General features: G+C 42.6%; 1 protein-coding gene across 4 annotated transcripts in view; it reads right to left on the bottom strand.

Moving 5' to 3' along the window:
* Tdrd7 (tudor domain containing 7) overlaps positions 1–27,825 on the bottom strand; it is a 70,265-nt gene that overhangs the window by 19,597 nt on the left and 22,843 nt on the right. For all 4 annotated transcript variants that reach the window (XM_031377297.1, XM_031377298.1, XM_031377300.1 and 1 more), the window contains exons 2-10: positions 26,831–27,043; positions 25,410–25,551; positions 24,465–24,645; positions 22,364–22,437; positions 20,119–20,336; positions 8,807–9,399; positions 6,459–6,645; positions 3,169–3,280; positions 776–978 (exon numbers count right to left, since the gene is read on the bottom strand). In XM_031377297.1, the coding sequence (XP_031233157.1) occupies positions 776–978; positions 3,169–3,280; positions 6,459–6,645; positions 8,807–9,399; positions 20,119–20,336; positions 22,364–22,437; positions 24,465–24,645; positions 25,410–25,551; positions 26,831–27,043 (1,923 nt within the window). The remainder of the gene's footprint in view (positions 1–775; positions 979–3,168; positions 3,281–6,458; positions 6,646–8,806; positions 9,400–20,118; positions 20,337–22,363; positions 22,438–24,464; positions 24,646–25,409; positions 25,552–26,830; positions 27,044–27,825) is intronic.

Below are 27,825 nucleotides of genomic sequence, written 5' to 3'. Positions count from 1 at the left end.
GAGCAGAGTTGGTTAATAGCTTGGTGACCTCTGTGCTATCTGTACGGCCATACTGGCTTTATCTTGAGCCCATTTATCTCAGTCAATCTATAGAGCTATCCTCCACCAGACCCTCATCAGGAGTATTTTACTTTGAGCCTGCTTCCATAGTTATTCTAAAGAACCCATCCTATGGAAGATACCACTTATACTTTATAAGAGTTCAATGTAATCTTGTCTTTTTTTTTTTTAAAGATTTATTTATTGTTATATGTAAGTACACTGTAGCTGTCTTCAGATGTACCAGAAGAGGGTGTCAGATCTCATTACGGATGGTTGTGAGCCACCATGTGGTTGCTGATATTTGTTTTTTGTTTTTTTGTTTTGTTTTGTTTTTTGTTTTTTGTTTTTAAAACACAATTGCATTTAATAGAGTTCTTGCCTAACAGACACAAAGCCCTGGGTTCAATCCCCGGTTGCTGGTATTTGAACTCAGGACCTTCGGAAGAGCAGTCAGTGCTCTTAACTGCTGAGCTATTGCTCCAGTCCTTGTAATCTTGTCTTAAGCTTTGTTATACACATGAAACTGAGTTAATTATCATCAAGAAACTTTCTGCCAAATTGTGTTGTGCTTAAATATGCCTAAAAATCGACTACCTGATATCAAAGTCTTGAGGTGTTGAACAGAATCTCTTTCTTGTCCCCCTGAATAGACACTCTGCTAGCCATAGTGTTTGCATAGGTACCTCCACCCCCCCAACAACACTTTCACACTGAACAATAACCACAGTGGTACCTGGAGATGAACTTCTAGGGATCTGTCACATATGGCCTTCAGGCAAGTGGCATTGATGTTAATATCGTCTTCTCCTGAAGTGTCATACAGCACCACCAGCGGGATATCTGATTTGTCCAGAATCTCCACAGCAAAGATCTTCCCGCATGTTAATGATTCCACCACCTTCACAAGGTTGGGATCATCATTCAGAATCTCCAACCCTGAAAAAAACAGCAACTGCTTTCATTTCTACTTAGTCACAGAAGCATCATGGATGCATGACTTCACTATCTATTTTGACTGCTCACTAAAATGAAGAATCTATCTCAGGATTATAACACTTTTAACGGAAGTTTTGTTTTGAAATCTATCTTACACATCTGTAGATGAACAGCATGATGTGAACCTCTTTAAGAGACACATTAGAGAGCTGGAGAGATGGCTCAGCCATTAAAGGCTGCTCACAACCAAAAATACAAGACATATTAGAGCAGGTACTCTTAACATAATGAGACTAATAACCAATCAGAACTTTACCACAGAAGGAGCAGCCCTGGAGACATATGCAAATCCATATGTAAAACAAGAACCTGTTCTTGCAAATCATGTACTTGTAATACCTTTCCTATACTGGTTTTCTGTTTTCAATTAAACGTGTACAGCTTTTTCTTATAAGATTATTATACATAACTGAAAATCAAAACACTCCCTTCTCCTCCGCCTTCTCTTTCTTACTCATCCCTGACCCTGAGGACACCACAGATAGATTCATCAAGAGACTGATGCTTCAGCCACCACAGGTGCAGTATTATTAATCACTTTTAGTTCTCTGACAATTGGAATTCAATATGTTACATATATGGCAACTCTAAGTCCAACTACTAAACTAAACTAATTAAAATGAGAACACCATTTCAGTATGGGACTTCAGTGACTCTGTCTACTTTTCTCTTTGAATGTAAGCTATAAGGCTCACATTCTCAAGACTTTTAGTGCTGCAACTCTGCTCAGACCTTTTACCTCAGTATCTGGACTCCTGTTCTACAACTGTGATATGTTCCTTTCAAACCAATTCCACAATCTATGATTGGCTCTTAAGAGCCTGTTCGGCTTATCTCAGAGTCAGGCCCTTCAGAGACATAAAGATTCATCCTTGCTGGTGGGGACACTAATCTATCTACCTATCTTCCTTCCTTCTTTCCTTCCTTTCTCTTTCTTTCTTCCTTTCTTTCATTTCTTCCCTCCCTTCCTTTCTCCCTTCCTTCCTTCCTTCCTTCCTTCCTTCCTTCATTGAGACAAGGTATCATTCTATAAGCCCACATTGTCCTGGAACTGACTATGTAGCCTAGGCTGGCCTCCAATTTGTCATCTTATACTCTGAAATGCTGACATCACAGGTGTGGGATGCCATACTCAGCTTAAGGGGAATTTCTGACAAGGGCTCATTTTCATGTAATGCTCTCAGGGCTGGGGAGATGGCTTAGTAGTTACCAATGCTCTCCACCCTTCCAGGGGACCTGAGTTTGGTTCCCAGCACCCACGCTGGGAGGCTCATAACCACCTGAAACTCCAGCTGCAGAGTATCCGATGCCTCTGGCTTCCACAGGAACATGTATTCATGGGGCATACATAAATTGTGTATATATGTGTGTACATAAAAAAGACATAAAATTTAGAAAAAGTATGATACCTTTAGAATTAAGTGTAAGCCTATTTTCATTACTCTCCCTATGCCTTCCACTAGCTTCTCCCTAATGTCATGCACAGATAAATGATCCTATGCTTCTGTAAAGAGGAAAGGCACAAGAACAAGCACAACCCGCAGTGTAGCTCATTTGGGTGCACAAGGGTTTTCTACCAGAGTGTATCTGCACGTCTGTTTCCATGGAGAGGGCTGAGGATCCTACCTCTGAAGTGACAGGACCCAGCAGGATGAATTCCATGCTATAGAGTCATATAGGCTCTTACTACAACAAAACAAAATAAACTTAAGCCATTCAAATGGCTAGATAAACTTTTTATAATAAAATACAATGAGCTATGTTCTAATAAGGTCATAATAAATGTGACAATAAACACTTTCATTATTACTACACATCTTATGCAGAACGTCAAGTGAATTCATTCACTAAACCTTTCAAGAAAAACACATTATGAGCTGAGTATGGCAGCCCACAACTATAATGTCAGCCCAGAGGGAGTGAGGTAGGAGAAGTTTAAGTTCAAGGCCAGTCTGGCCTACATAGTAAGACTTCACCTAAAGCAAAACAAAATGGAATAAGACAAACAGACAGAAAAACAAATGTAAGGGCAGAAGAAAAGAAAGTATAACACTTGAGACACCAAGAGCATTTCTAAATTAAACAGCAGAAGAGTACAGTGTTAAAGGGTTTTCTAAGAAGTCCCCTTACCTGCTAGCTTGCACTTTGTAGCTTGAAAGGACAGAGAGCAGAACCGTGGGTTCAATCTGTATGCTTTATTCTTATCAATGTTTTCACAAAAGCCATAGTCAACATAGCATACCTAAGGGATAAAGCAAAGTCAATGCACAGCTACACTCAAAAGTCCTTATCCTTAGTTTAAAACCTTAGTATATTCAACTGGATTCATTTTATTCCATAATCAGCAAGTGGCATCTCAGCTCTCACCCACAGCTGAAGGAAAGGCTCCCTGACGCACCCCAGAAGATGGCCTCAGTGTCCCATATTCCAGGCCTTTGTCTGCTATCTTACCCCTTAGTCAATAGGAATAAGAAGGCCAAGGCAGAACAGGCTCTGAGGCCTTGCCAAAGTCACCTCTGCTGCTGTCTGGCCTCTCCCTGTCTTTATCCAATGCTGTACCACCAGTCCTTCCCCGTTCTGAGGGACAGCATCTGTTTCCAGAGAGCTCATCAATCCAGTGATACTGGCCAGATTATAGACTCCCAAAACAGCACCTATGACAGCCTGCTTTTTCGGCCACTGTGGTACTAGGGGATGAGATGCTTCAGTCTGGGATAACAGTGACATCAGTCTGGACAATATAGAATTCTACTTTCAAAAAAAGGGGTGGGGGATCCAATGTTTTCTTCAAGTTCACAAAGCTAGATTATATCTTCATTCAGTTTGGACAAGGCCTCAGCTCTGAGTAGAGCTGGATTGGTATACTGTTAACTGACAGTTAGTCTGTTACCTAGACATAACCCAGAATCATCTGGGAAGAGTCTCAGTGGGTTTAGATCAAGGTAGATGCTACCATCTGTATAATATCTGTGGAAGACTATCTTTACTGCCTCAATTGATACAGGAAGACCTATGCTCAAAGTGGGCAACAGCATGCCCTGGCTTTGGGCCCTGGACTGTATAGAAGAGGCAGATAACTGAGCACCAAGCATGGGTGCATTCATTTCTCCCTGCTCTTGCTGCAGATGGGACTGACTGCTCTTAGTTCCAGCCTTAACTCTCTTGTAGTGAAGAACTGCATCCTGAGTAAGCCCTTTCTCCCGAGTGGCCTCTTTTCAGAATACTTTAGTATAGCTACAGAAATGAGACTTGAACACACAAAATTAACACAGAGATGATGTTTGTAGCACACCAAGACCTAAAGACCACAAAGTCTCCCACCTCACTATGTAGCCCTGCCTTCCCTGGGGCTCATTATGTAGGCCAGGTTGGAGATCTGCCTGCCTCTGCCTCCCAAGCTATGGAAGTTTTTTTTTTTTTTGGTAACTAGAAACATTACATTTTATTTTCCTAGATTTAGAACTAAGAATCTGGGACTATTGGAAACCTAAAATACAAAGCAAACAACAAGAGGCAGCAGTGTTGCCTGGAAAATACCACTCAACAGAAGCAGGTTCCTATGTCTTTTGAAGAAAATGAGACATAGGCACCAGCAGGAAATAAAGATAAATTCCTGCACAGCAGAGTCTGAGGAAGAAGAAAGGCAGAGAGCCCCCAACTCCCCTGATCGTGTGGTGAATGTGCCTGGCTGCTGCAGCAAAGACTCACTCTTAGGAAGCAATACTGGACTCTCTGCTGCCTAGACCCAGACTGCTGGCAGAGTCCAAAGGTCAGCTGTTGGCCATGCCAGTGTTCTATCCCACCCTTTCCACACAATTTCTTCCCCTCTCACAGGCCTCAAGACTCAGGAAAACTTTTCAATTTCATTAACAGCAGCCTACACTTGAAGCTTGGGTTTGCTCTTCCTGGACCCATGTTATATATGTTGATGATGAGATGTGAGATCCAGACTCCAAAGAAGGTGAGGCCACATTGCTAGCCCAACAAGAGGTTATGGTAGGACCACTCCAAAGTCTTCACAGGGTTTATGTCTGCTGCTGGCTTCTTTACTGACTTGCTCATTGCATCTACTGCTATGGTAGTGGTGGATTTTTGTTTGCTCTGTGATACTGGAGATTGAACTTAAGGCCTAACGTATGCTAGACAAGTGCTTTACCACTGAGCTACATCCTGTAACTTGCTAAGAGGTTCCTACTAAGTTGTTGCCCAAGATGGCCTTGGAATTGTGCTTCTCCTGCCTCCACCTCCCAAGTTGCTGGGTTATACAGCTGTAGCACCAGGCCCAGCTGATAACATATATGGCAATCACAGTTCACAAACCACTTATCCTTGGATGTGCCCATATGACTCACCCACCTTACCCTGTGTTCTTTGCTCTAGGAGAGCAGAACAAGCATCCTATATTGAGATAGCTATCAGTGAACAGGTACTTGGTGCTTCCATTTCTGGTTCTCTGGCACCATCAAATGACCTCAGGTCTCAGTGCCACCTGAGTGTCTGCACACTCCTCCTAGATGCCAGGGATACCATAGGAGAGCAAGAAGACTTGAGCAGCTTCAAGCAGGCTTTCCTTGAGGAAGCAGTCTCATCAGAGAGCTGCCATTCTTTTTCTCACTGTCTTAGCCTGAGCTGGGCTGCTCCTATGGTTACCCTCAATCTTCTTGGGTCCTGCCCCATCTGAAGGCCCCAAGACTTCTGGCCACATCCTGTCCTGGTGATGGACCTATGCTCCTTTGCCTCCATGTCAAAGAACAGTAGTCCCTCTGCCTGGAAGACACCAGACACAGGATTGTCACTCACAGCATGCTTGCTTCCAACAAGGAAGGGAGAAGTGACATATTCAGGTGGCCACCAAGCCAGCAGCTCATCATGGCTCAGCAACTTTTCTCCCTGTCTGGGAGCCTCAAGGCTTGAAAGGGCATAACTCTCAAGGGAACTGAGCCTGTGGGCAGAGTCTTGATTCTTGGGCTCCTCATAGAAGGTACAAAGCAAAGGGGCAGAGGCTGATCACCAAGACAGGATGTTGCCAAAAGTACTAGAGCCTGCTGATGTGTGAGCCCAGCCCAGGCTAAGACACTGAGGAAGAAGAGCAGCTCTCTGCTATGGCTGCTACTTCCGAGAAGGCCTGCTTGAAGCTGTCACAGAGCTGCTCAGTGCCAGGAATGGGAAAACACCCTTCTGATAAGATCTGAGTCTGCCCCTCACAGAGAACTTCATTTCCTCTGTGACTTTAAGAAAGTGAGATATCATGACTACCACTGATATAAGAGCTGACAGGGATTGTCTTTCACAGGAGAGACAATTAACTATCATGGAATTTCTGGTGAAAGTCACACTGGACTTGAAATAAGAACAGTAAACAACAATCACATCTGAAAACTTGTAACGTATCTACCTCATGCTAACAAAACTGAGCTTGCCTTTATCTTGTTCTCGTCCGTGGAGATGATTTGTGCTCGTAACCAGGCATCCTCCTCAGCATTGACTGCCAGCAGCTGCCCCACGTGCACGGTCTGGATTGGTGTGACTCTGGAGTTCTTACTGTAATACTCCTTCATCTCATCCTCCATCAGTTCCTGAGCAGCAGAGTAGTCTTTGCCTACATACCTGGATTGGTGAGAGGAGCAACAGTTCAGGGTTAGTGAACCCCAGGGCTCACTGGTGCTCCTGTGTCCCCTGCAGTCTTTGTTCCAGTCTCACAGCTGCTCACTCCAGCAGGGGAAGGAAATGTGCTCAGGGAACATCATCCTCAGTGCAGGAAGACAGGACTATGGTGCCCACTGCCCAATGTGGCAATGTGTGACAGCCCTGAGAATAGCAGAGTAGAAGGTGGCATTGGAGGCCCAGGAAGAAGCAGGCTACAAGAGACCCCAAGACAGGAGATAGAAGGTATGTGGAGACACCACAGGAGGTCATGTGAGCCCTTCAGAGTTTGAATCAGGCTGTTGAGATCTGGCAGATGGTTTTATCCTAGCGAGGCTGCATCATAGAATACCTAGCTTTGAAAAGCAGAGAAACTACCAAGAAGAACGAAGTGAGGCCTAGGAGCTGTGTACACCTTGGGGATGGATGCAGCAGAACAGTTTCCCTAGCCTTTGCCAGGCCCGAGGCTCTATCTCCAGCCCTGCAAGACAGACAAAGCAGTGAAATGCCCCCCCAAAACTTATTTAACAAATTTGAGCAAATTACAACAAAATGTTGAACTCAATACTCTAGAAGTGACATGTTCTAGCTGAGTACCTCTAAAATGTATATCCTGAGAAGTATTATTTTCAAGCATTCCCCAGCCTTTTCTACTGTCGATGTACAATCCTTTGATCCAGTTTGTTTTTCAAAATACATTTATCATCTGCCATGAGTAGGCTGTCTTACACCAGGATATTAGGTCTGGAAAACCAAGGCTGGCTCATGAAATGAGAACACTTCTGCTACAGGATGAAGCTTGCAGCTAGAAGAGTCCTCAACTCACCTGGCCAAGAAGTGAGGGATGCAGAAGAGCCCTGTTCCTTGTGTTTCTCCAGTTTTTACCCAGGACAGGAGGAGGCTCAGCTAGCCTACCTGTCACTAGAGAAGGGGACACTACAGAGACATTTCACACACAGTGCAAAGAATGACTCTTTGGAAACTAGTTATTTTAAGATGTGTAGTCTTCATCCTTGAATGTCTTAGAGACTTTGTCAAGATCCATCATTTACACTTGCTGAGTGTTGCAAATGTTCAAGAGAGGCTGGAGTCAGTCTTTCACTGGGCTCCAGTCTTTGAGGCATAGGACTTGTGGGCTTGAACTTAGGTGACAATTGAGTAAATGTGAAGAGGCACCCGGGAGTTGCAGGAGCCAGTAGAGAAGGGTGGCTCCACTCACAGGTGAGGACAAGGGATGGTGCTATGGCTAGGTGAGAGTGAGCAGTACCCAGTATAGGGTCATACACTGTCTCCAAATTACCTGAGCAAAGAGACAGAGAATTTACACAGATCAACCTCAGTATGTAGCCAGTACAAAGTTTTATCTGCATCTAAAACCCCATGTAAGTCAAAGTCCCACTAAAGATCCTTCTTGGTGGCAGAGCAGGATACTAGGCAGGCATCACGATCCCTGCAGTGTCAGCTGGGCCACCATTTGCTTTAGTGCTCTCAAGCTCTTCCTTCTGGAAGGATCTAATTTGGGCATTCTCTGGGCTTTCCTAGTTTAGCTATAGGTCTTGGGCAGTACAAAACAGAAGGCCATTTGGGGTGAAGGGACCTGGATGCTTTTTGTTTCAATGTTCTCCCCCAGTCCCCAGCCCAAGCTCCACACTGGATGGTGGCCCAGTGCTTCAGTGTCAATTCAGGCTGTCATTAGCCACTTAGGCAACAGGTACTTATCTCTCAGAATGGCATCCAAAGGCTCAGGGCAGCAGGGCAGCTCTAGGTCCACTAGCTAATCTGAGGTGTATGATGAAGTTAGCTACCCTGACATTTTACAGTCCTAGGTCTGATGGCATCACCAGGCTGTTCACAGGTTGAATAGAAATGAAATGTTTTTGACACAGTTGCCATGATACTTACGAAAGACACAATTTTTTACCAAGTTCATTTATCATTTCCATTTAAAACTATTAGCCATCTTTTCTCCTAAGAATACTGCGGGCATATTACACATATTAGTATACTCCTGCACTTCACTATGGCTCCTGAGGATGGTGTGCTTCCTTCCCTCCACAGCATCCGTGCTAGGAATAGTCACGTGACAACACTGCACAGCTCTTAATAACTAGAAATGCCAACTTGCCTGATAACCACGTCATTTGTGTTGCTCAGCTCAACTACCAACACAGATGGTGAGGCCTCGGTAGGAATTAACAGAGGTGGCACAGTTATGTCCTCCACAAAGTCATCAGCACTTTCAGCCATGTTTTTTTCTATCTGCAAATACTCTTGTTCAATCATCGACTTGATATCAAAATCTCCTTGTGCCTGCCCTTCATCCTTTAAGAAGTGGGCATCCTTGTCAGTGGGCAGCGGGAGTTTCGCATAGAGAATTGCCTTCTGGGTGTTTCCAGAAATGTAGTTTATGGTGCACACATCAGAGAGTGAGGCAAGATTTTTTAAGGCATCCTCAGGGAACTTGACTTTGTACATGTCCTCAAATGCTTTGGGGAGTGCACTTGCCCAAAGGCCACTTGAGTATTTCCCCAGCAGCTCTGCCACTTTCTCCTTGACATCTGGCATCACTTCTGGGCTCCCTTTTGATGGCACCTCCTGCTTGGGAGCAGGAGGTGGAGGTGGGAGCTCCTTCTCAGGATCCTGGTCACTTTTCAAGGGCTGCTCTCTCTTGGCAGGATAAAGAAGTAAATCTTGACCACCACCACAAGGTTTTTCCACCTGAAATTTTTAAAGAGAGCCAATGACAGACATTTCAGTGGGTAAGAAAAACCTAAAAACACAAATTATTTTCTATTTGGCAGAGGGCAGTTTTCAACTTCATAATGCAAAAAAGTGAACCTGTTACTCTCTTAACTACAAAGATACATCACCTGAGCAAGAGTTCAGAGACAATCATTTCACTCAGAAGACAGCTAAGACTCCAACTGCCCAGGGTATCATGAGCCTTCTCCCCTGTCAACATTTCTCTGCTAAATCCAGAGTAAAATTTGCAAAATACACAGGTGCCAGGATGATATGAAGCTATGTCAGGAGTACATACACACATCTCGGGGAGGAACAGTAGGGATAATTAAGCACAGTAGGGGTGCTACTTTCCTCCCTACAGCATCCTGAGAAACTCAAAGCTTTCAGTATGGGAGTCTTTAGAAAAAATACCCCAGAGATAATGCAGTGTGAGCAATCATCACAGCACGCACATAACCAAAACCACTGCCATCTTAATGAACCAGTGGGGAAAATACATCAGATGGCATCCAGTCTCTGACTTTACATGCCTGAGAGGAACACCCTGAGAATTGGTGACACTGCTGTCCTCCAATGCTAAGCTTTTCTACTGATAGGAGAGGACTGGCACCACCAGCCTCCTTCCCTATGCAGCTTAGACTTAATACCTAAGACTGACTTTCACAGCTTAAATGGCTGACCAATCAGAAGGGCCATTTCACAGGTGAACATTCTATGGGATTAGGTGTGCATCCAGCCTCCCTGGCGTATGTAACCCAAGGCCGCTTTGCTCTGTAATTATGTCAGGACAAGACAGGTGACAGACATGCAGCTCTGCAACATTTCTGAACTCCCAAAGCCTAGACATTCACTATTTAGCCTTTCACAAAACCAGTTTCTTCGCCCTTAGCCTGAGTTCAGATTTCAGGATCTGCCTTCAGGAATGATCCCTTTTATTAGTCCCATTTGACTATTACTCAGCTACAATTTTAATTCTTAGGAGAATCTACTAGGATGGTAAGTTTATAGGAAACTACCAAAGACAACAGACTGCTTCCTGTTTTGTTGCTGTTTGATTCATGCATTTTGTTTTTAGGCAGGGTTGCCTGTAGCCCAGGCTGGCCTTAAACTCATTATTTAACACAAACAGGCTTTGAACTCCTGATCTCTCCAACCCTCTCTTTTGAGACAGGGTCTCTCCAGCTATACTGGAACTATGTAGACCAGGCTGGCCTCAAACTCACAGAGATCTGCCTGTCTCTGCTTCTCTAGTGCTAGGATTAAAGGTATATGCCACCACACATTCCTGGCCCTCTGATCCTCTGTCTCTTAAGAGTTGGAATCACAAGCATGAATCACCAGTGCCGGGCACAACCAGAATACTTTTGCTGACTGGTCAGCATCCTAATAAAGAACATGACTTCATTTACCTCACTTTTTACACAGTATTTAGGAAGACAGACCACAGGTGCAAATGTACAAGGGAAGACTTTTAATAAGTTGAAAGACAAGATCACTATGACATTAAAGATGCCATTTGGAGCTGGGCAATTCATTGTAGCATACATTTCTAATCTCAGCACTTTGGAGGTGGTGGTGGTGGAAAGATCAAGAGTTCAAAATCACCTTTAGCTACATACATTTATAAGGACAGCCTGGGTCTATTGGAGATCTTATCTCAAAAAAACAAAACAAGCCAAGAAAACAAAACAAATCAAAATAAAACAAAACCCAAGAATCCTTTTAGTCTGATTATATACTCTTCTGGTACATAAGAAGTGAGAGACGCTGATCCCCCTGTTTTTTCTTCTTTAGTCTTCCACTAATGAATGTGTCCTAAGTTTCAAGGACTCAGGAAACATTCCAGACTTTGAAGAGCCTAAGCTCACCTAGAAGTGATATATACCAGCTAAGTTGAGGTGACATAAATATCTGGGGTATTCCTTCTCTCCATGGCTCATTAGCTTCTTAAATCCAACTTTTTAATTTTTAAAAGTTTCTCTCCAATGCTAGAAAATGATTCAGAGCAAGTATTCTATAACTAAGCAACATTTCCAGCCTCTCTCTACTCTGAGGTAGGGTCTTGCAATGTAGCCTGAGCTGGCCTTTCATTAGGCATCTTCCTGCCTCAGCCTCTGAAGTAAGGATTAGATCATGCCTGGCTTTAAATCTGCAATTTAAAAATGCCAGTCTGTGCTGTGCTTCAGCCTACAGGATAAGGCCTCCAGAATTTAGGCCAGGCATCCAAGTAGGGCTGGAAAATATATTTCCCAGAAAAACTGAAAAAAACAAACAAACAAACAAAAAACCAACCAAACAAAAAAAAACAATGCTGTGGGTGGCTCTCTTGTGTATTGACTCCAGCTGAAGTAACTTCAAACACTGCAGCCTTCCACATCCAAAGCCAGAGGAGGCTGCAGGGCTTGCCTTCAAACTCCACCTTCACCTACAACCTTTCTCAACCCCTTCTCAAGAGCATGGTGGAGGCTAGCTCAGCAGAGAAAAGGCCACAAGCCTCAGGTCACAACTGCACTCGTCCTTTAACACCTAAAAGGATTAGGATACCTTTCTTTCCAAAGAAGTTACCCGAAAATATAGGTCACTTCACTGTTTATTTGCCCCACCCATCCATGTCGAGCCTCCATTTCTTCCTGTGTGTTAGCTTAATGAGAAGTGATGGCCACACTAACTCCCGAAAAGCTCTGTCACAGCCTCTGCACACAGCCAGTGCAGTGAGCTCTTTTGAGCAGGAAGCGCTGTTTTCGACAGAAGTTATGGACAACTTACCACTTAGTAGAAGTTGGCCTATGGCAAAAGCACAATCCTTTTTTTTTTTTCTAATCTTTATTCAATAATCTCTGCTTTTCAGACAAGACCTTGTGTCGCCCAGGCTGGCCTCAGACTCATTAAACATCTGACTGATGATCTAGAACTCCTGATCCTAGCTCTCCTTTTCTCAGGTGATGAGATTGTGGGTGTACACCTCTATGTTCAGCTAATTCTAGAATAATCTTAAAGGTCATCCAGAAGTAGTGTGTTTACAAATCTGGCTGCAGCATCTAAGCCAAACTTTGCCTATAAACAGCAAGACTCCCCCAAAGTCCAAGCAACAGTCAGGGAAAGCCCTAAACCAGAAGGCATCCTCCCTCAGCAGCACTCGGCTTTTGTTTAAGGCAATCCCTCCTTTCAGCACGGCTTCTCTCAACTGTAAACTCCAGCGAAACTGTAGTGGCTTCTTCCATGTTTTAGATGAGACTGGGTTTATCAGGGCTATGCCTGTAGACTGCTGAATGCCTGAACTTGTCAGTCTTGCCTGCTGACAAAGATTAAACACTCACTTAAACTTTAGGAACAGGCCCTGGCCTAGCTGCAGTTAATTCAGACAGCATTCAAAATTTCAGGTAAATTTATTTCCTTGTAAGTTTAGTGACATGGAAAACAGGCTTGGACCAAATATTTCCTTAACTAACCTTTGGAAAATGGTTTAAGGAAGTGGTTCTCAACCTCCCTAATGCTATGACCCTTTAATATACTTCCTCATGTTGTGGTGACCCCAACCATAAAAATAATTTTGTTGCTTACTCGTAACTGTTACTGTTATAAATCATACTGTAAATACTTGTTTTCTGATGGTGTTAGATGACCACTGTGAAAGGGTTGTTCCACCCCAAAGGGGTAAAGACCTACATGTTGAAGACTACTGACTTAAGGGCTTCTTAGTTCAAAGGGAAATATACAGGGAAGGCATTATTTAGACCTAAAAAATTAAAACAAATATAATTTTTAGCTCATTTGTTTTAAAATTTCCTATGAATAGAAACTCACTTTTCCCAAAACTCTCCCATGACTGCTGGCTCGCACAAATCATGACATCTCTAGTTCTCTCTCTCCTGCTACACTCCAGGTCTCCTCAAAGCTAAGGAACCATGTTCATATTGGGTGTTTGACTTCTGCTCTTTTCTGTGCTCTGGCGCATCTCACAGGGTTTAAGATTTATACATGGGCTCCTGTCTCAGTTCCCAACACAGAAACAAGGCTCTTATATTTCCTGCATGTGACAGCCAGGAACCCACTTCAGACAGATCTCCCAGGAGAGGACTTTTATAACTTTTAGTTCCTCTAGCCCACCTGATTCACATACATAGCTGCAAAAGGGTCAGCACTCCTCCCCCCTGCCACTGCTCATGCACAGTATGGGCAGACTCGGTATCCTAACCATGTTCTCATCATCTTTTTGTTTTGTAGCTTAGATCTGGATATCCACTCTTCAAATCATCAGTCTAGTGGCAGGTCCAGTCATGGCCTAACCTCCACCTCCTACAGGACAGACCAGTGATGTAAGCCATTAGCACTGTATACCACGGACATAACCCACCTTCTACAGAGACCATCAGAAGATTCTATGTCAAATATACCTTATGTTTGCTATGCTCACAAGTTTCCTCTACTCAGCTTGATTTGGACTGATTCTGCCTCATTTGGAATCTCACACCTCACCAGGTTTCTGTAAGCTTCCAGGAGACACATCAGATTTGGTAGGTACAGGTCCAAAGAAAAAACATCAACTTCTTTGGACAGCTCTGTGTTCATAAAGGTGAGGATTCATCTTTTGCACTGTTTTCTCCTTAGCCAGGAGAAGTCTTCTCTTGTTCTAGTTTTGCCTATGAACTTAGTCTCTGACAGCTCACCTGCCAAGAGCACAGCAGAGGCCTCTGAGGTTATGTTTACTGTTTCTATGGAATTAGAATTTTCTTTAGGGTTCTAGAAGAATCCAGTAACATCCAATTAAATTGAGACTTCTCAAACTATCTATATGAGCACAGCTCTGTTTCCATGGCGCAGCAATTTTATGATGTGGTTTTAAATAATGTTTTAAATCTGATTTTACATGGCTATTATTCAGTTGAAATTCAAAATGGTATAATAAAATGCCTTTGGCTGGGCAGTGGTGGCGCACGCCTTTAATCCCAGCACTTGGGAGGCAGAGGCAGGCGGATTTCTGAGTTAGAGGCCAGCCTGGTCTACAGAGTGAGTTCCAGGACAGCCAAGGCTACACAGAGAAACCATGTCTCAAAAAAAACAAAACAAAACAAAACAACAAAAAAAAAACGAACAACAACAAAAAAATGCCTTTGTTCAAATCTACATTCTAGCTCTCCAAACATTTAGCAATGGTTACGGGAAGTTATGGGCTCAAAATGAATCAACACTAACAAAGAGAAACCTACGTTAAAAACTTAAACTTTGACCTTAGCAGTGAAGGAAAGACCTCCAAATTACCTTTTCTCAACAATGACAATTTATATCACTGTTTACAAGCCTGTACACAATGCTCACTTCATAGGAAATCTGGTCAATTGGTTCCTTAACAGACAGCCTCTCCATGCTAAAGGTGAGACTGGCTGGAAGTCAGAGCTGAGAGAGATGAAGAAAGAGCCAGTTAGACAGCCAGCCTGGAACAATTTGAAGCACATACGTGATGCTGTAGGATGAAGGATGTACTGTGTTCATGGAAAGACACAGCAACTAAACCAGCCCAGTGCAGCTGCATAGCATCCACCTTACACATCTCTGCAGCAGTGCTCCACACTAAGGGCCACAACCACAGTGCTGAAGGGAGCACCTTTGTAGTGGGTTCTGTTTAAGAAGCAAGGCTTGTGGCACATCCCACAGGGACTGAAAAGGTGACACAAGAAGTTCTCTGTTGCTGTAACCTCTGGCCATTCACAAGTCATCTACCCAGAGAACCTTTCTCCATGGCTCTGAAGGTAGCTGTAGGTGCAGAGCCTCCTTCACTGTCAACTCACCTGCTTGTCTACCTGATGCCTTCTCCCCATACTGTCTCTAGACACACACTGGCACCACCTAACAAGGATAAACTTCTTATCTTTGCCCAAACTGAAGCCACTTACTCACACCTTTGGAAGATAATGCTGACTTCCAGTTATATCTATAGAACTTCCTGGGATGCTTTTGGCTGGGAACTGGGGGTTGTACTGTGTACTAGGCTTCCCCCTTGTCCTTATTACCTGTGGCAGGGGTGAGGAAAGGAGAGATATCTTCCCAGGTAGCACCTATGTGCATATTAGAGCTGTCATCCCTGCAGGTCACTGCTTCTTCATCTGGAACTTTTTCCTCTTAGTAGCATCTCCTGCTTCCACTGAAGTACCCCCTCTGTAGGACTCACTGGGCATCTCCACTTGAGCAAAGGCTTTGTCTGCTATAAGGCTGGGCTGTGGGTTTTGACATTCTGCTAGGAGCTGCTTTATGTATCTTATTTCATTTAATTCTCACAACAACCCTATGACATATGCAGGATTAGTTATCTGATAGAGTATATTAGGGCTCTAAAAGAGTGGTATGTAGGCTGGAAATTACACAGCTAGTAAATGACACCCCTAAAGGCACTGCAGAGGCCTCAGAGATTAAGTTTACTGTCTCTATGGAGTTAGTATTTTCTCTAAAATTCTGTAAGAAACTAGTATCCAATCAAACCAAGAGGACTTTCCAAGTCATCTGTATAGGCTGTTCCATGAAGTAGTTCCAACTCAATTGTGATCTAAGCTGTTTGACATCCTTCAGGCCTGTGGGTAGCTCACACATATGGCACACTATCTCTCAACTTCTCTTGATTCTGCTATGTGCCAGCTCATCTGGCATCTACTCAGCTGTCTGCTGAGATCTGATGCTGTACCAGTGTGCTCACCAGGAATTCCTTTGGTGATGACAAACTGGGAACCGGAGTGCTGCATATACACCAGAGAACTGCTGGTGCCTCTGCTTTTTCAGATGGGCTCTACTGATGTTGTGCATATTATAGGAATGGGTCTGGAGTACTGCAATGCCAACTTAAAACTCAGTGGTGTCTATGGGTTACAAAATGATACTCAACAGAAATGCATGTAACCACAAATCATCTTTGTGGAAGCTACTAATAATTAGTGTCATCAGGCATTCCAACACTCAGGCATCTTACATACAGCAATATTATATTGCCATTCAGAATGGATCACTTTCTGTAACAAAGGCCTGCTATGCCACAAACATGGAACACTTCTCTGGTGGTTCCATAGCTGTCTTTCAGCAGATCTGTGGCTGTGGGTGGGAACTCTTCTCAGCTAAGTGGTTCATCTAACCTGGCTCAAAAGCTTAGGCTCTCAGCTCTCCACACTGCTTTGGGCAGGACCCTGAGACAGACATGCTGGGCTGACACAGGGATGAAGAGGCTGTTCTCTCCATCCAGGTCACACAGCAGGCTTCAGTCCAACCCACTACTCAACAGTCCCCACTGCAAGATCTGGAGAGCAGTCAGAAGTCAGGATCATGGCGACCTCAGAGCAGGGACACACCACTCCCACCTAGTGATGACTCTTTATGAAGCTTGTTGCTGTCTGCTCCATTTAGCTTCTTTTTGAGCCCTTCTCTCCTAAAATTTCCTAAACATGCAATGTCTCTTGTCCCTGACTTTGTCATGAGCTGCTCCTCTGGTCTATATCATGCAGTGTTAGCTTCCCATTTAACAGCCACTTGCTGCCCCAAAGGTGCCCTGTTTATCCTCTACCTACAAGGCCCTCAGCACCGTTGGAGGCCTAGCAGCATTTGTTCAAATGATGATTTTCTTTACTGCACAGGAAGTTCCACAAGGGCAAGACCATGTCTGTCTTGTTTTCTGTTTTATCCTTAGCACTTAGGTCAGTGGCTGGCACACAAATACTTTTTTTATTATTTATTTCATGTATATGAGTACACTGTACCTGTCTTCAGACACCCCAGAAGAGGGCATCAGATCCCATTACAGATGGTTGTGAGCCACCATGTGGTTGCTGGGAATTGAACTTAGGACCTCCGGAAGAGCAGTCATTGTTTCTAACCGCTGAGCCTTCTCTGCAGTCCTGTCACACAAGTATTTTTTAACTTCCAGTCAAGTCTAACCGTTAAAGAGGGCATCCTTTCTCTATCACAGCCAGGGACAGTTACTGCCCTTCTTCTAGGCCCTAGCAAGGACTCTCCACAGATAAGACAAGGTTCTCCACCATTTCTATTTCCCTTACAGCTGCCTAAAACTATGAACCTAGCCATCATTGTGACTTGACAGTCTCCCCAGCTTTCTAGCATACCCTCTGCTGCCCTGAATGATCCAAAAGGTTAAACGTTGTGCAGCCCGGTGTTATACCTGTAGTCTTAGCACTCAAGGAGCTGGGCAGAAGGACTACTGTGAACTCAAGGCTAACCTGGGCTACAAAATGATGGTAATATCCTGTCTACAAATAAAACCTCACAGTGTCATCTAGCATTTTGTGACATGGGCTTACTGCACACCCTTGATCTGAAGCTCCATCAAGTTAAAACTTCACAGCTGCTATTTGGTCCCTGAAGCTGAAGCTGCCCTTCTGATAGGCAAATGGAAAGCACTACAGGCATATGTTTTGGGATGGTAGGCCTACAGGATATTTGAATTTTTATGACTTGATTTTTAATTCTTTTCATATAGAATATACAGTTGGAGAATTTTTTTAAAATAAATATAATGTACTTAGATGTTTTCCTCAGTTGTGGTAGGCCACAGAACAAGGGCCCATTTCTAATAGCAGACTTTCTGTACTACCTTTCATTCTGACTGATGCTGGTTGTGCTAACATGGCCCCAGGCATGTTATCAGTGTTCTGTTCTTCATGGAGGTGAGAGAGAACAAAGGGAAGAAGGGATAATAACCATGGCGCAACTGTTTAAAACCAGGGAGAAGTGACCAAGGAAAAACTCAAATTATTAAGAATACTCAGAAGTCAGAAAATTGGTATGGAAACTATCAACAGACACCCAAATGACTGGCAGTTTGTGGTATCCTAGGCATACTGCCTTCCATCAGCACCTCACACTGACAGTCTTACTCAAGTCTACATGGTCCTACCCAAAGCCAAGAGGGACACTGGGAAGGAATGAATTCTGTGGTTCTGCTTCATGCTCAACTTTCCTGACTGGGCACAAAATGGTCATGAGGTGTAGATGGAGTGAAGTGCTAAAAGTGTAACAAAAAAGTCGGTTGCTTCAGTACCTAAAATTTAAGAGGAAACCATCCATTTTAGGTAACATTCTAATATCAACAGAATAGATACTCTTGCCAGTAAAGTACTCTGGGACTCTATAGCCATCCAGAACAGCAAAGATGGAAATTTCTCTAGAAGTAATAAATTGAGCTACACAAATGCTAGTAATTATCATGAAGTATAAAGCAATGAAAACACAACACACTATTTATTCTTTAAACTTAGGCTCTAAAGAATTCCTTATCCAAACCTAGAGCAAGTTATCTTTGTATCATGACCATAAAAAGCTCCAGGGCCATTAAAACTTTAAAGTTTGCAATTGTCAATGGAATTTTAAAATCAAGGGATGGTATGCATCTAATATGAGCTAAAACTCAGGCCAACAAACTCCTAACAAGGTCCCTTAGGAGTAAGGTGGCAGAGGGAACATCAACATACTGTATCTGGGAGGGAATCTTCCCCAAATAAAGATAACAGAATTTCACTTTAAGAATAAGTTTTACACTTTAAACACTATAGACACCATTTCCCAGAACACTTGCTATTCTGCATTTACAGGGACACAGAGCAGTGTCTCCAGAGTTTGACAGTTCTTGTTTCCCTACTTCATATAGAGTATTCTAACACTCGCCACATTGCCGTAACCCTTTTTTCTCATAGCTATTTACTTTATTAGACTTCTTCTCCTGTGCTTTCAGCACTCAGGGCAGTGATGAGCAGGAGCAATGTCATGTGACTGGATGTATGGAAGGATGACTTCTGCCTGGAACTGGGCATGAGACTCAGAGGGAACTGTAGCCTACCGGGAAAACAGTGCCAAAACACACGCTCTTCTTAGGCCAGGAGCCCAGGAGAGGGCTTCTGCCCAATGGGTATAGAGGCCAAAATGTATGTTAAAGAAAGCCCTCTTTCAGAACACGCATACTCCAAGAAATTGATTCTACAAATGTAGAAGCACCAAGCAGGTGTTAATGCTGTCATTTAGGACAACTACATTTTAAAAGTAGATTCTATATTGATAATTACAAAACATATAGAAAGTACTTGGGTGTAAGAATCTAGCTATCTCTATCTCTGGCTGAATGAAAATTTCTAACACCCTGTTCTGATCCACCATCTTATAATCATGAACTCTGAGCAGGGGTGGCAGCTACAAAGAACTTTCAATCTGAAGCTTCTCTTATGAGGACAACTTGCACAGGTCTCTCAAATATGACTGTAATATATGACTATAGTACCAGTACCAGTTCCAGAACAAATCAAGTTCCATGTAAAAACAATTAGCACAAATGACAGAAATTTGTCCCAGCTGAAAAGTCTTGAAAAATGCTCAAGACTAAGTATATACAAACTAGGACTAAAACAAACTATGACCGGTAAGTACTAAAATGGCAGAATGGCCAATGTTTATTGGCAGAGGTTCAATCAACACAAAACGGCACACAGTACATATTACCAAATATTAAATGCATCTTAAAACTCAAACAAAATAGGTAATAGCACTTCGAACCTTGATGTCTGTTTTGTAGGAGTGAGAAGCCACACGCGTTAGTCTTAGAGACAGTTAGTAGGAAGCACATGGGAAGCACTCTGCTCCCCTGACTACTAACTTGGGACCTGCAAGCTGGGCAGGGAGGGAGCAGAGAGGGAAGAAGAAGGAAACACGTACCGTGCAAATGTGAGGCCAGTGTTCAAACTGCTGTAAAACTCCTTGGTTAAGGTCTTCTTTATAAAACTCTTTGTAAAAATGTGGAAGCTTAGATATCCAAATGCCATTGTTATGCTTGTCTAATATTTCCTTTATGCGGTTTTGAACCTCATCCATCTTATTAGTGTAAGAGGCAGGAGGCGTGACATTTGGTTTCTCAACAGTCTGATTTAAATTATCTTTAAATTAAAAGAATGATAGAATTAATAGATTATTCCATTACCTAGTATTTGACTTTGCTATGCTGTGGGCTCTGGGGTCCTGGATTTAGAAGAATATGGACTAAGCTGAGCAGCACTGAGGACCACCTCACCTATTATCCCTGAATTATATCAGCAGAGCCAAGACACCTTCAATGAGGGAGCTTATCCCTTCATTTTGCAAGGATACTTTATAGTTTACTTTGAACATTATGGCAATCTTGCTGGGTAAAAAAATAATGTTTTATTATTTAACTGCAACTAAGGAAGACAACATTTTAGATAATGTATGTGCAGTGCTCAACTGAAGCTATAATTTATGAGGCACAAAAATAATGCCTTAGTAGGAAGGGTACTTTTATAAAAGATAAAAAGATGTCCAGGTTTTCTGACTATAAGGAACTTTCTCTTTAACTAAGGAAAACAATTTAGCAATCCACAGGAGCCTGAAAATCTACAAAAAAAATGATCCCAGCTAGTTTATGGACATCAACCACAGTCTGGTTTCTACTTCTCCAATATTTATCTTTCATAAAGTTTTAGCTGGCTTCTTTCACTCCTGTTTATTTATTTTTTATTTAAACTTAGTATGAGTTTACATACTAAGCAAGAGAAACCTGTGTGTTACTGTGACCAATCTGGTAGTTTAACTATGGAAATAATGCCAAACCTATATAGAATTCTATCAGGATATATATCAAAGTATTAAAATCTAACACCTGCATGAAAAAATTATTTACAATTTAATCAGATACCTTTTCTGCTAAGTATAGTCATTTTTATTTTCTTCTTCATTAACTAACAAGAGATATATAGTCTAGTCTAGGACACTGATCTCTAAGGATACCAGGTACCAAAAAGAGTTTTCCTTGAGGATCCTTAGAGATTACCCCTCTCTTCTCACTAGAAGACATTATGATGTGCCGCTGCCACCCTTAGACTAGCACAGAGAGGAGATGGGTCCAGGATAACCATAACCCTTTCCTATTAAGGAAATAACTTATTCTGTTTTAAACTCCTAAAGAGGCATACAACTTCACTGAGTAGTCATGATTTAGAAAATTCATATGTAAAAATAGTTCTTATATACAAAAATCATACTATTCACTTTCATAATCAATACTGTAATAATACTCCTGTGGGAAAGGAATCTGAACTCAATAAGAGACATAGTGCAAGTAACTAATCCTGCCTAGTCATGTCATGGAGCACAGAGCCAGCCCTCTGTAAAGCTGCCCTTGGTGACAGTACTCAGCGGATTCACACACTGCTTGCAAAAGACAAGTCCATGAGTGATACATGCCTAACCAGCAGCTTCCTTGGCTTCACTTACTATCCTATTGTTTCTTAATGACCCTTTTCATTCCATAACCAATAATTGCTTATACTAGCTGTTACCTCACCATTTAAAAATAATTTTAATCTTTTTTTGTTTGATTTATGTGCATGGCTGTTTTGACTGCATGTATGTTTGTAAGTAAGAAGAGGGTGTCAGATATTTTGGGGCAGGAACCATGTTGGTTTTGCAATCAAACCTAGATCCTTTGGAAGAGCAGCCAGTACTCTTAACTTCTGAGTTATTTCTCCAGGCCCCACACCTCACAGTTTAAAGTGCCAACTTTTACTGCTACAGCATCTTGAGTCTCTCTTATGAGTTTAAGCCCCACATTTAGGACCTTGAAACAGAGCAGGTAGTTTCCTTAAGGTGAGGTCTTATCTTGAAGGTTCACCCTCTAATTAGGGAGTGGGTTTGGAAAACAGGTAACTACAGGGACACGTGGACATGGAGCAGAATGGGTCTGGTGTGATGGAGGCCTCAATTCACACTGACAGCATCACTGGAAGCATTCTTCTCTCTAAAGATTGCTTCAGTCCATGAGTTTACAGTTAGAAATGGAGTGAGGGAGATAAATCTCATGCAGGAAAAGGTGAGAGCACATGTCAAAAGCCACCATTAGATTATTTCTGTTGGGGCCCAAGACTCATGCCACATCTGGAAAACATACCATTCACTTCCTTAGGGCAGGTCCTTGAGATGTGTGTCTGGAAAGGTGCTGGCGAGGGTGACTTTGGACTGAACCTAAGGTATGAAAACAGCAAGTTTTTAAACACTCTACTTTTCATTTAAAGTCTCCATCTCACTTACCAACAAAATAACCTATGAAAATATTCTAAAATATGAAAACAAATTTGGCATCATACTTCATATTTACTCAGAGAAAAGTATGTTAAAAGCTAAATTCAAAGTAGGTTTTTTAAAGTCTCTTTAAGAACCTGGAGTCAGAGTTTCAACTAATCATCTTTAAAGGGATAAATAAATAAAAGCACATGAAGAATAAATACTTAAAATAAGGAATATTTTGGAACATAACCCCATGCACAGGATTAGCCACAGCAGAGTGGGGCATGATGCAGGTATGACTTTTAAACCAGGTGCTGGAGTGCAGGAGCACAAACCTTGCAAACATTAGCTTTAGCTTAGGTGGAATGAAGGTAGAGTTTCAAAGCTGGCAGACAGGCTGCTCGTATAACCACACGGAGAAAAGAGACACAGGCACCTGCCTACCTCATATCCTTTCCAACATAATTGACTATCACTATTGGACTTATATAGGAAGATGTTTCCAAATACGAGTATGAACAAACCACACCACTCCACATGGACCCACATCAACACCCCCATTCTTCCCACATTCTCATTCATTTCTCTCTCTTCTCTCTCTCTCTCTCTCTCTCTCTCTCTCTCTCTCTCTCTCTCTCTCTCTCTCTCTCTCTCTCTGTGTGTGTGTGTGTGTGTGTGTGTGTGTGTGTTTTTCCTTCACTAGTATCCCAGGCTCCTGAGTAATGCTTAGTACTAGCATGGGAGAGTGAGTGTTGTGAGACTTGCTGAATGAACCATGAGCAAAGGAAACAGTGAACATATTTTTCTCATTAGGGGAAGCAGTCACAATTTTGAGCAGCGCAAAAGATTTAAAAACTAAAATGTTTCGAATGAAGCATATTTCCTAATGGTATTTTAATTCTAAAAGAAGCAGTCTGTCAACTACTAATAAAGGATTTTAGCACATGCCATTGCTGCCATCCCACATCTCTGCATTGAGCTATATAAGTGCTCAAAAGAAAATGCCAAAGCATACCTTTCTGCCAAACTTTTTTTAAATTAATTTTCCCTAACGATTTTAGTCTCTAGATGAAAGCTTCTGAGGAAAAGCTGAACTTTACCCCCACGTAGACACTGCTTTAAAGAAATATGATACCACAAATTTACAAAAAGGCACAACTTGCAACTTGGCAGGGAGATGGGATACTGATTTTCTCATCAGGGCCTAGCATGTGTTTCCTGATTGTCAGGAGGCCAACAGGACAGACTTCAGGCTCTGCACAACCACTCAACTCTGCCACTGCAGTACAAAACAGCACAGGCCATACATGAACAGAGTACAGCCATGCTCTTATAAAACTTTACTTATAAAAGCAGACAGTGAGTGTTTGGATTGTAGCCCATAAATTGTAGCTTGCCTGACTTCTGGGTGACTTCTTAAAACTATAACATTTAGACATAGAAAGAAACCATTTGATCAACTTCTTGCATGCTTTCATTGGACAAGTGAGGAATCATCCGCACAACATAAAATAATGAGCTTACTGTTAGCTGGCTCATGCATGGCCACACCCAAGCAAAGGCTATGAGTGCCTTAGTAGTAGTCCAGTTCCATGGTACAACCATCCCAGGTGCCAGTGCACCAAGATCAAATGCTACTGCCTAAGGCAATTACCAGACCAAAGCTGAATGAATACACAGGTAAATGAGATTTTATCTGGAACTTACTAATTGTAAGAACAATTTTGTAGAAAAATTTGAAAATTACATAAAATAGCATCTTAGAAGACCTCATTAGAGTGTGTACAGCTGACTGGACAAGGACAGATCCCAACAGGAGGAGGAAAGAGTACAGGGGTCACTCAGGGGATGCCATCAGGCAGTAAGAGGACTAACAGTGATGCATGTGACACAGGTAACATGAAGAAAATGTTTCTCCTTATGAACACACACTTCTTATAGCTGTTACTCAAGCTCTCCAAACTGCTCCTGTAAGCCCAGCGTACCTGCTGTTGGCAGGCATGCTCACATGCCTCTGCACTGGAATATCTGGGTAGGGTGGCATATCCACATCAGCCTTAACTCCCAAGGTGCTTCCTTTGTCTCTTAACAGTGCTGAATTAGGTTTCTTGCTGATAGAATAATCTGAGGCAAATCCTGGTTGTCTGAGGGTTGCCTTTGGTTTCCCTATAAATTAGGCAGATACAACACAATCAGCTGGCCTCCTCAGACCGTAGTTTCTTTCATTATGTTGCTCTAGATATTTCTGTGGGTCATACTTCCCAAAACAATTGAAAGGATAAAAGAAAGGGTCCCTGGTAGGGGTGAGTAGGGCACACACAAGACTGGAGAGTTCTGTGGATGGGTCTTGCCTGCCTCGTTAGCCAGTGCTTCCCTCCACTCACTACGTGAGCACTTCCCAAGCTACCACCAGTTGGTATGAAGCCAGAAGGATGCTCCTGCTTTCTCAGTCTGCACATTCTGCCTGTACCCAAGCCTCCCATCATCAGGAAGCCCACCCTCCTCACTCATAGTGATGGCGTCTTGTCTATGGCTAGGTATTTGGGAAATACAGCCATTTATCATGTTTTCAGGCCATGTAATTCATATGTCTCTGAAAAATAAATGTCTCAACCAAAATACATAATCTGCTAAGTACAAAAGTATATCACAGATTCTTGGTTCATCCAAAACTCTGGATGAGGAGTCTTGTCTAATAACCCAAAATGGTAAGACTACCCTTAGCTGTCACCACAGTGACCATCAGTTGCATTCTGCACCATCACCACTGGATTTTGTAAGTCACACTCATCTTCATTTCAGTGGAAATCCCAGCTGCAGAAATTTTCTCTTGACATGCATATCAGTAAAGTATTCAATGAAGAGTTTATCAGGAACATAGGCAATATTTCCGTAAGTCCTTATGATAATTTACTCACAGTCAGACTTACCTTCTAGAAAGAACGGCATGGTTTTCTTCACTCTCATCTGACAATTAATTTGTCTCCCTGTTTTCCTTTTAGAGGTCCTCTGACGAGCCACAAGCTGAGCGATCCTTGCAGTTTCTGTGCAAGCTACAGCATAGCAGATGATCTGTGAGCAGCAGAGTGAAAACAGAACATTCTGAGAGCCAGTTTGTAAAGGCTGGGTCCCAGGGAGCCTACATACCCCAGAGCAAGGTATATGCAACTTCCAGTGCCTCTCTCCCAATTTCCAGAACCAAAATTATATTTAACACAAAAGGAATCATGCATGATCTACTATTCTTTCTCCAAGTTGAGATTTTCATTTATTCTTTAAACAGATACTTATTAAGCACTTACAATAAAGTAGGTATGGGGGGAGGGGATGAGCAAATGAGCCAAAGGCATCCTGTGCTCTGCACACACCAGCTCAGAAATGTGCGACTGGTACATCTTTCTACCACATACACAGAAAGAGCAGTGAGTGCTCAGAAAGCCAACCTCCAGGCTCACACACTGAGGCTACACAGGAAGAGCAGTGACTCCAGGCTCACATACTGAGGCTGTCTCTCTGAGGCTAGAGGATGTTTGTTTTTTTTTAAATTACTTTTTTTTGTGCATGTGTCACTCTAAGTTGAAATCAAGAACAATACAGCTTTATGTAGCAGCCAAATTTTATCAGTACTCTTTTGGCTAGTGCTTCTATTCTTATAGAAAATATAAAGAAAAAAGCTACGTGCCTCAGTATGTTCAGTAGGGGATATTGTAATAGTCAAAACTTGGAAACATTTTTCAATGTTCAAAATAGTAGGGGAGAGTTCAAAGTAAAATACAATTCCAAACTGTATGAAGGAAGCACTATTAGTTCATGCATTCATTCATGCTGAATGCTGATCTTTCAAGCATTCAGCACATTTATGAAGTGCCAATTATGAAGAGAAAAAGCAAATCTCTCACTCTTAGAATCTTTTAAGAGAGAAAAGAAGCTTAAAACTGTGTGATGAGTGCTGTAAGAATCAGGAGCTAAAGGCGTAGACCTGGAAGGCTGTGGGATGCCAGCACATGCTTACTACTGATACTCACGTGTAATTAACTGCAGTCTTCCCTTACACTCGTTCTTACAAATGAGCTTCCCCTCCAACTGCTCTCTTGATCCTGCTCCCCTTTCTTCTCTACCAACCCCACTCCTGCCCCACATACACAGAGAGTGGCACTGGGTAATATCCCAAATACTCTGAGGCATACATTACACAAGACATGAGAATGTGGGCTGTACCTTGGATGTGCTGCCACTATGGACCTAAGCTACTCAGCACATGCCTTTGCTTATACTAGAGGTATGAGATCAGAAGCACGAGGCAGGTGACTGACTCAGGGTGAGAATTCTGACATGCCAGATACCATCTTACCTCTCCAGATCTACTAGCCTCTATCCTGACAACCGCTGGCACGCTTCTCAGGTAGGCTTCTAAAGTAGGGTATCCCAGCTGCTTGAAGGGGATCCAGTCTCCAGTCAAAGATCGGTACTCTCCTTGGAGCCGGGGTAATGCTATCCCATTCTTATGAGACTGCAGGACAGCCCTTAGCATCTTTGAAACCAGATCTGCCTCCAGCATCTTTGCCTATAACAATACAGAAGAAGATTGTTATTATGGCTCATCAGCCTGTAAATGTGAATATATTTCAGAGCTGAAGCTTTTTAGATTATGCCACAAATGAGTGCTGAAGGTCTCCTGTGGGATAACAATGCAAGGGAGAATCTACCATGGCATCAAAGTAGGGACTACCATGGAAATGTGGGGGAAGTCAGAAAGGTACAAGAGGAGCCTATGTGGATTTCTGATGGGCACAATAGGAGGAAAATGGGGCTAGGGAGAACACAAAGGCAGAGGTGGGGAGAAGGGCATGGGGGGTGCTCTGGGAACTTTAGGGAGCTGTGTGACTGACAGGACTGCAGACTTTGAGATGACCACAGTATGCTAATGATTTCATTTGTCAGAAGTAATGCATCACTGAAGGGAGATCACAAATGAGGGAAACAAAGTGTCCAGCTCTGAAGTTAGAAAGGTTGCTTATAAAAAACAAACAAAAAAAGTAGAAGAAAAAAAAAAGGTTGCTTACTACCCAGTCTTGGGAAAGCTAAACTGGAAGGACTTTCACCAATGTGAGAATGCTTGGAAATGTGGAGAACCTGAAAATGAATGAGAAATAAAAAAGCAAGCTGAAAGTAGTCAGATGCAGAAACCACAGTAATGAAGGCTCCTAGTGTCTGGCTAAGGCATTCTGGGTAGTAACCACTCACAGTCACAGGTTAGAGGCAGGTTTAAAAGAGAGAAAGAGGTTGTATCCATTCTAGACAGGCGGTGGCTAGATGTCCATAGGCCAGTCACATAGATATATTCAC

The sequence above is a fragment of the Mastomys coucha genome, unplaced genomic scaffold, assembly GCF_008632895.1.
Source record: "Mastomys coucha isolate ucsf_1 unplaced genomic scaffold, UCSF_Mcou_1 pScaffold18, whole genome shotgun sequence".
In the NCBI taxonomy this organism is placed as follows: Eukaryota; Metazoa; Chordata; class Mammalia; order Rodentia; family Muridae; genus Mastomys; species Mastomys coucha.
Note: the sequence above shows the minus strand (reverse complement) of the source record. Positions and strands in the feature narration are given on the sequence as shown.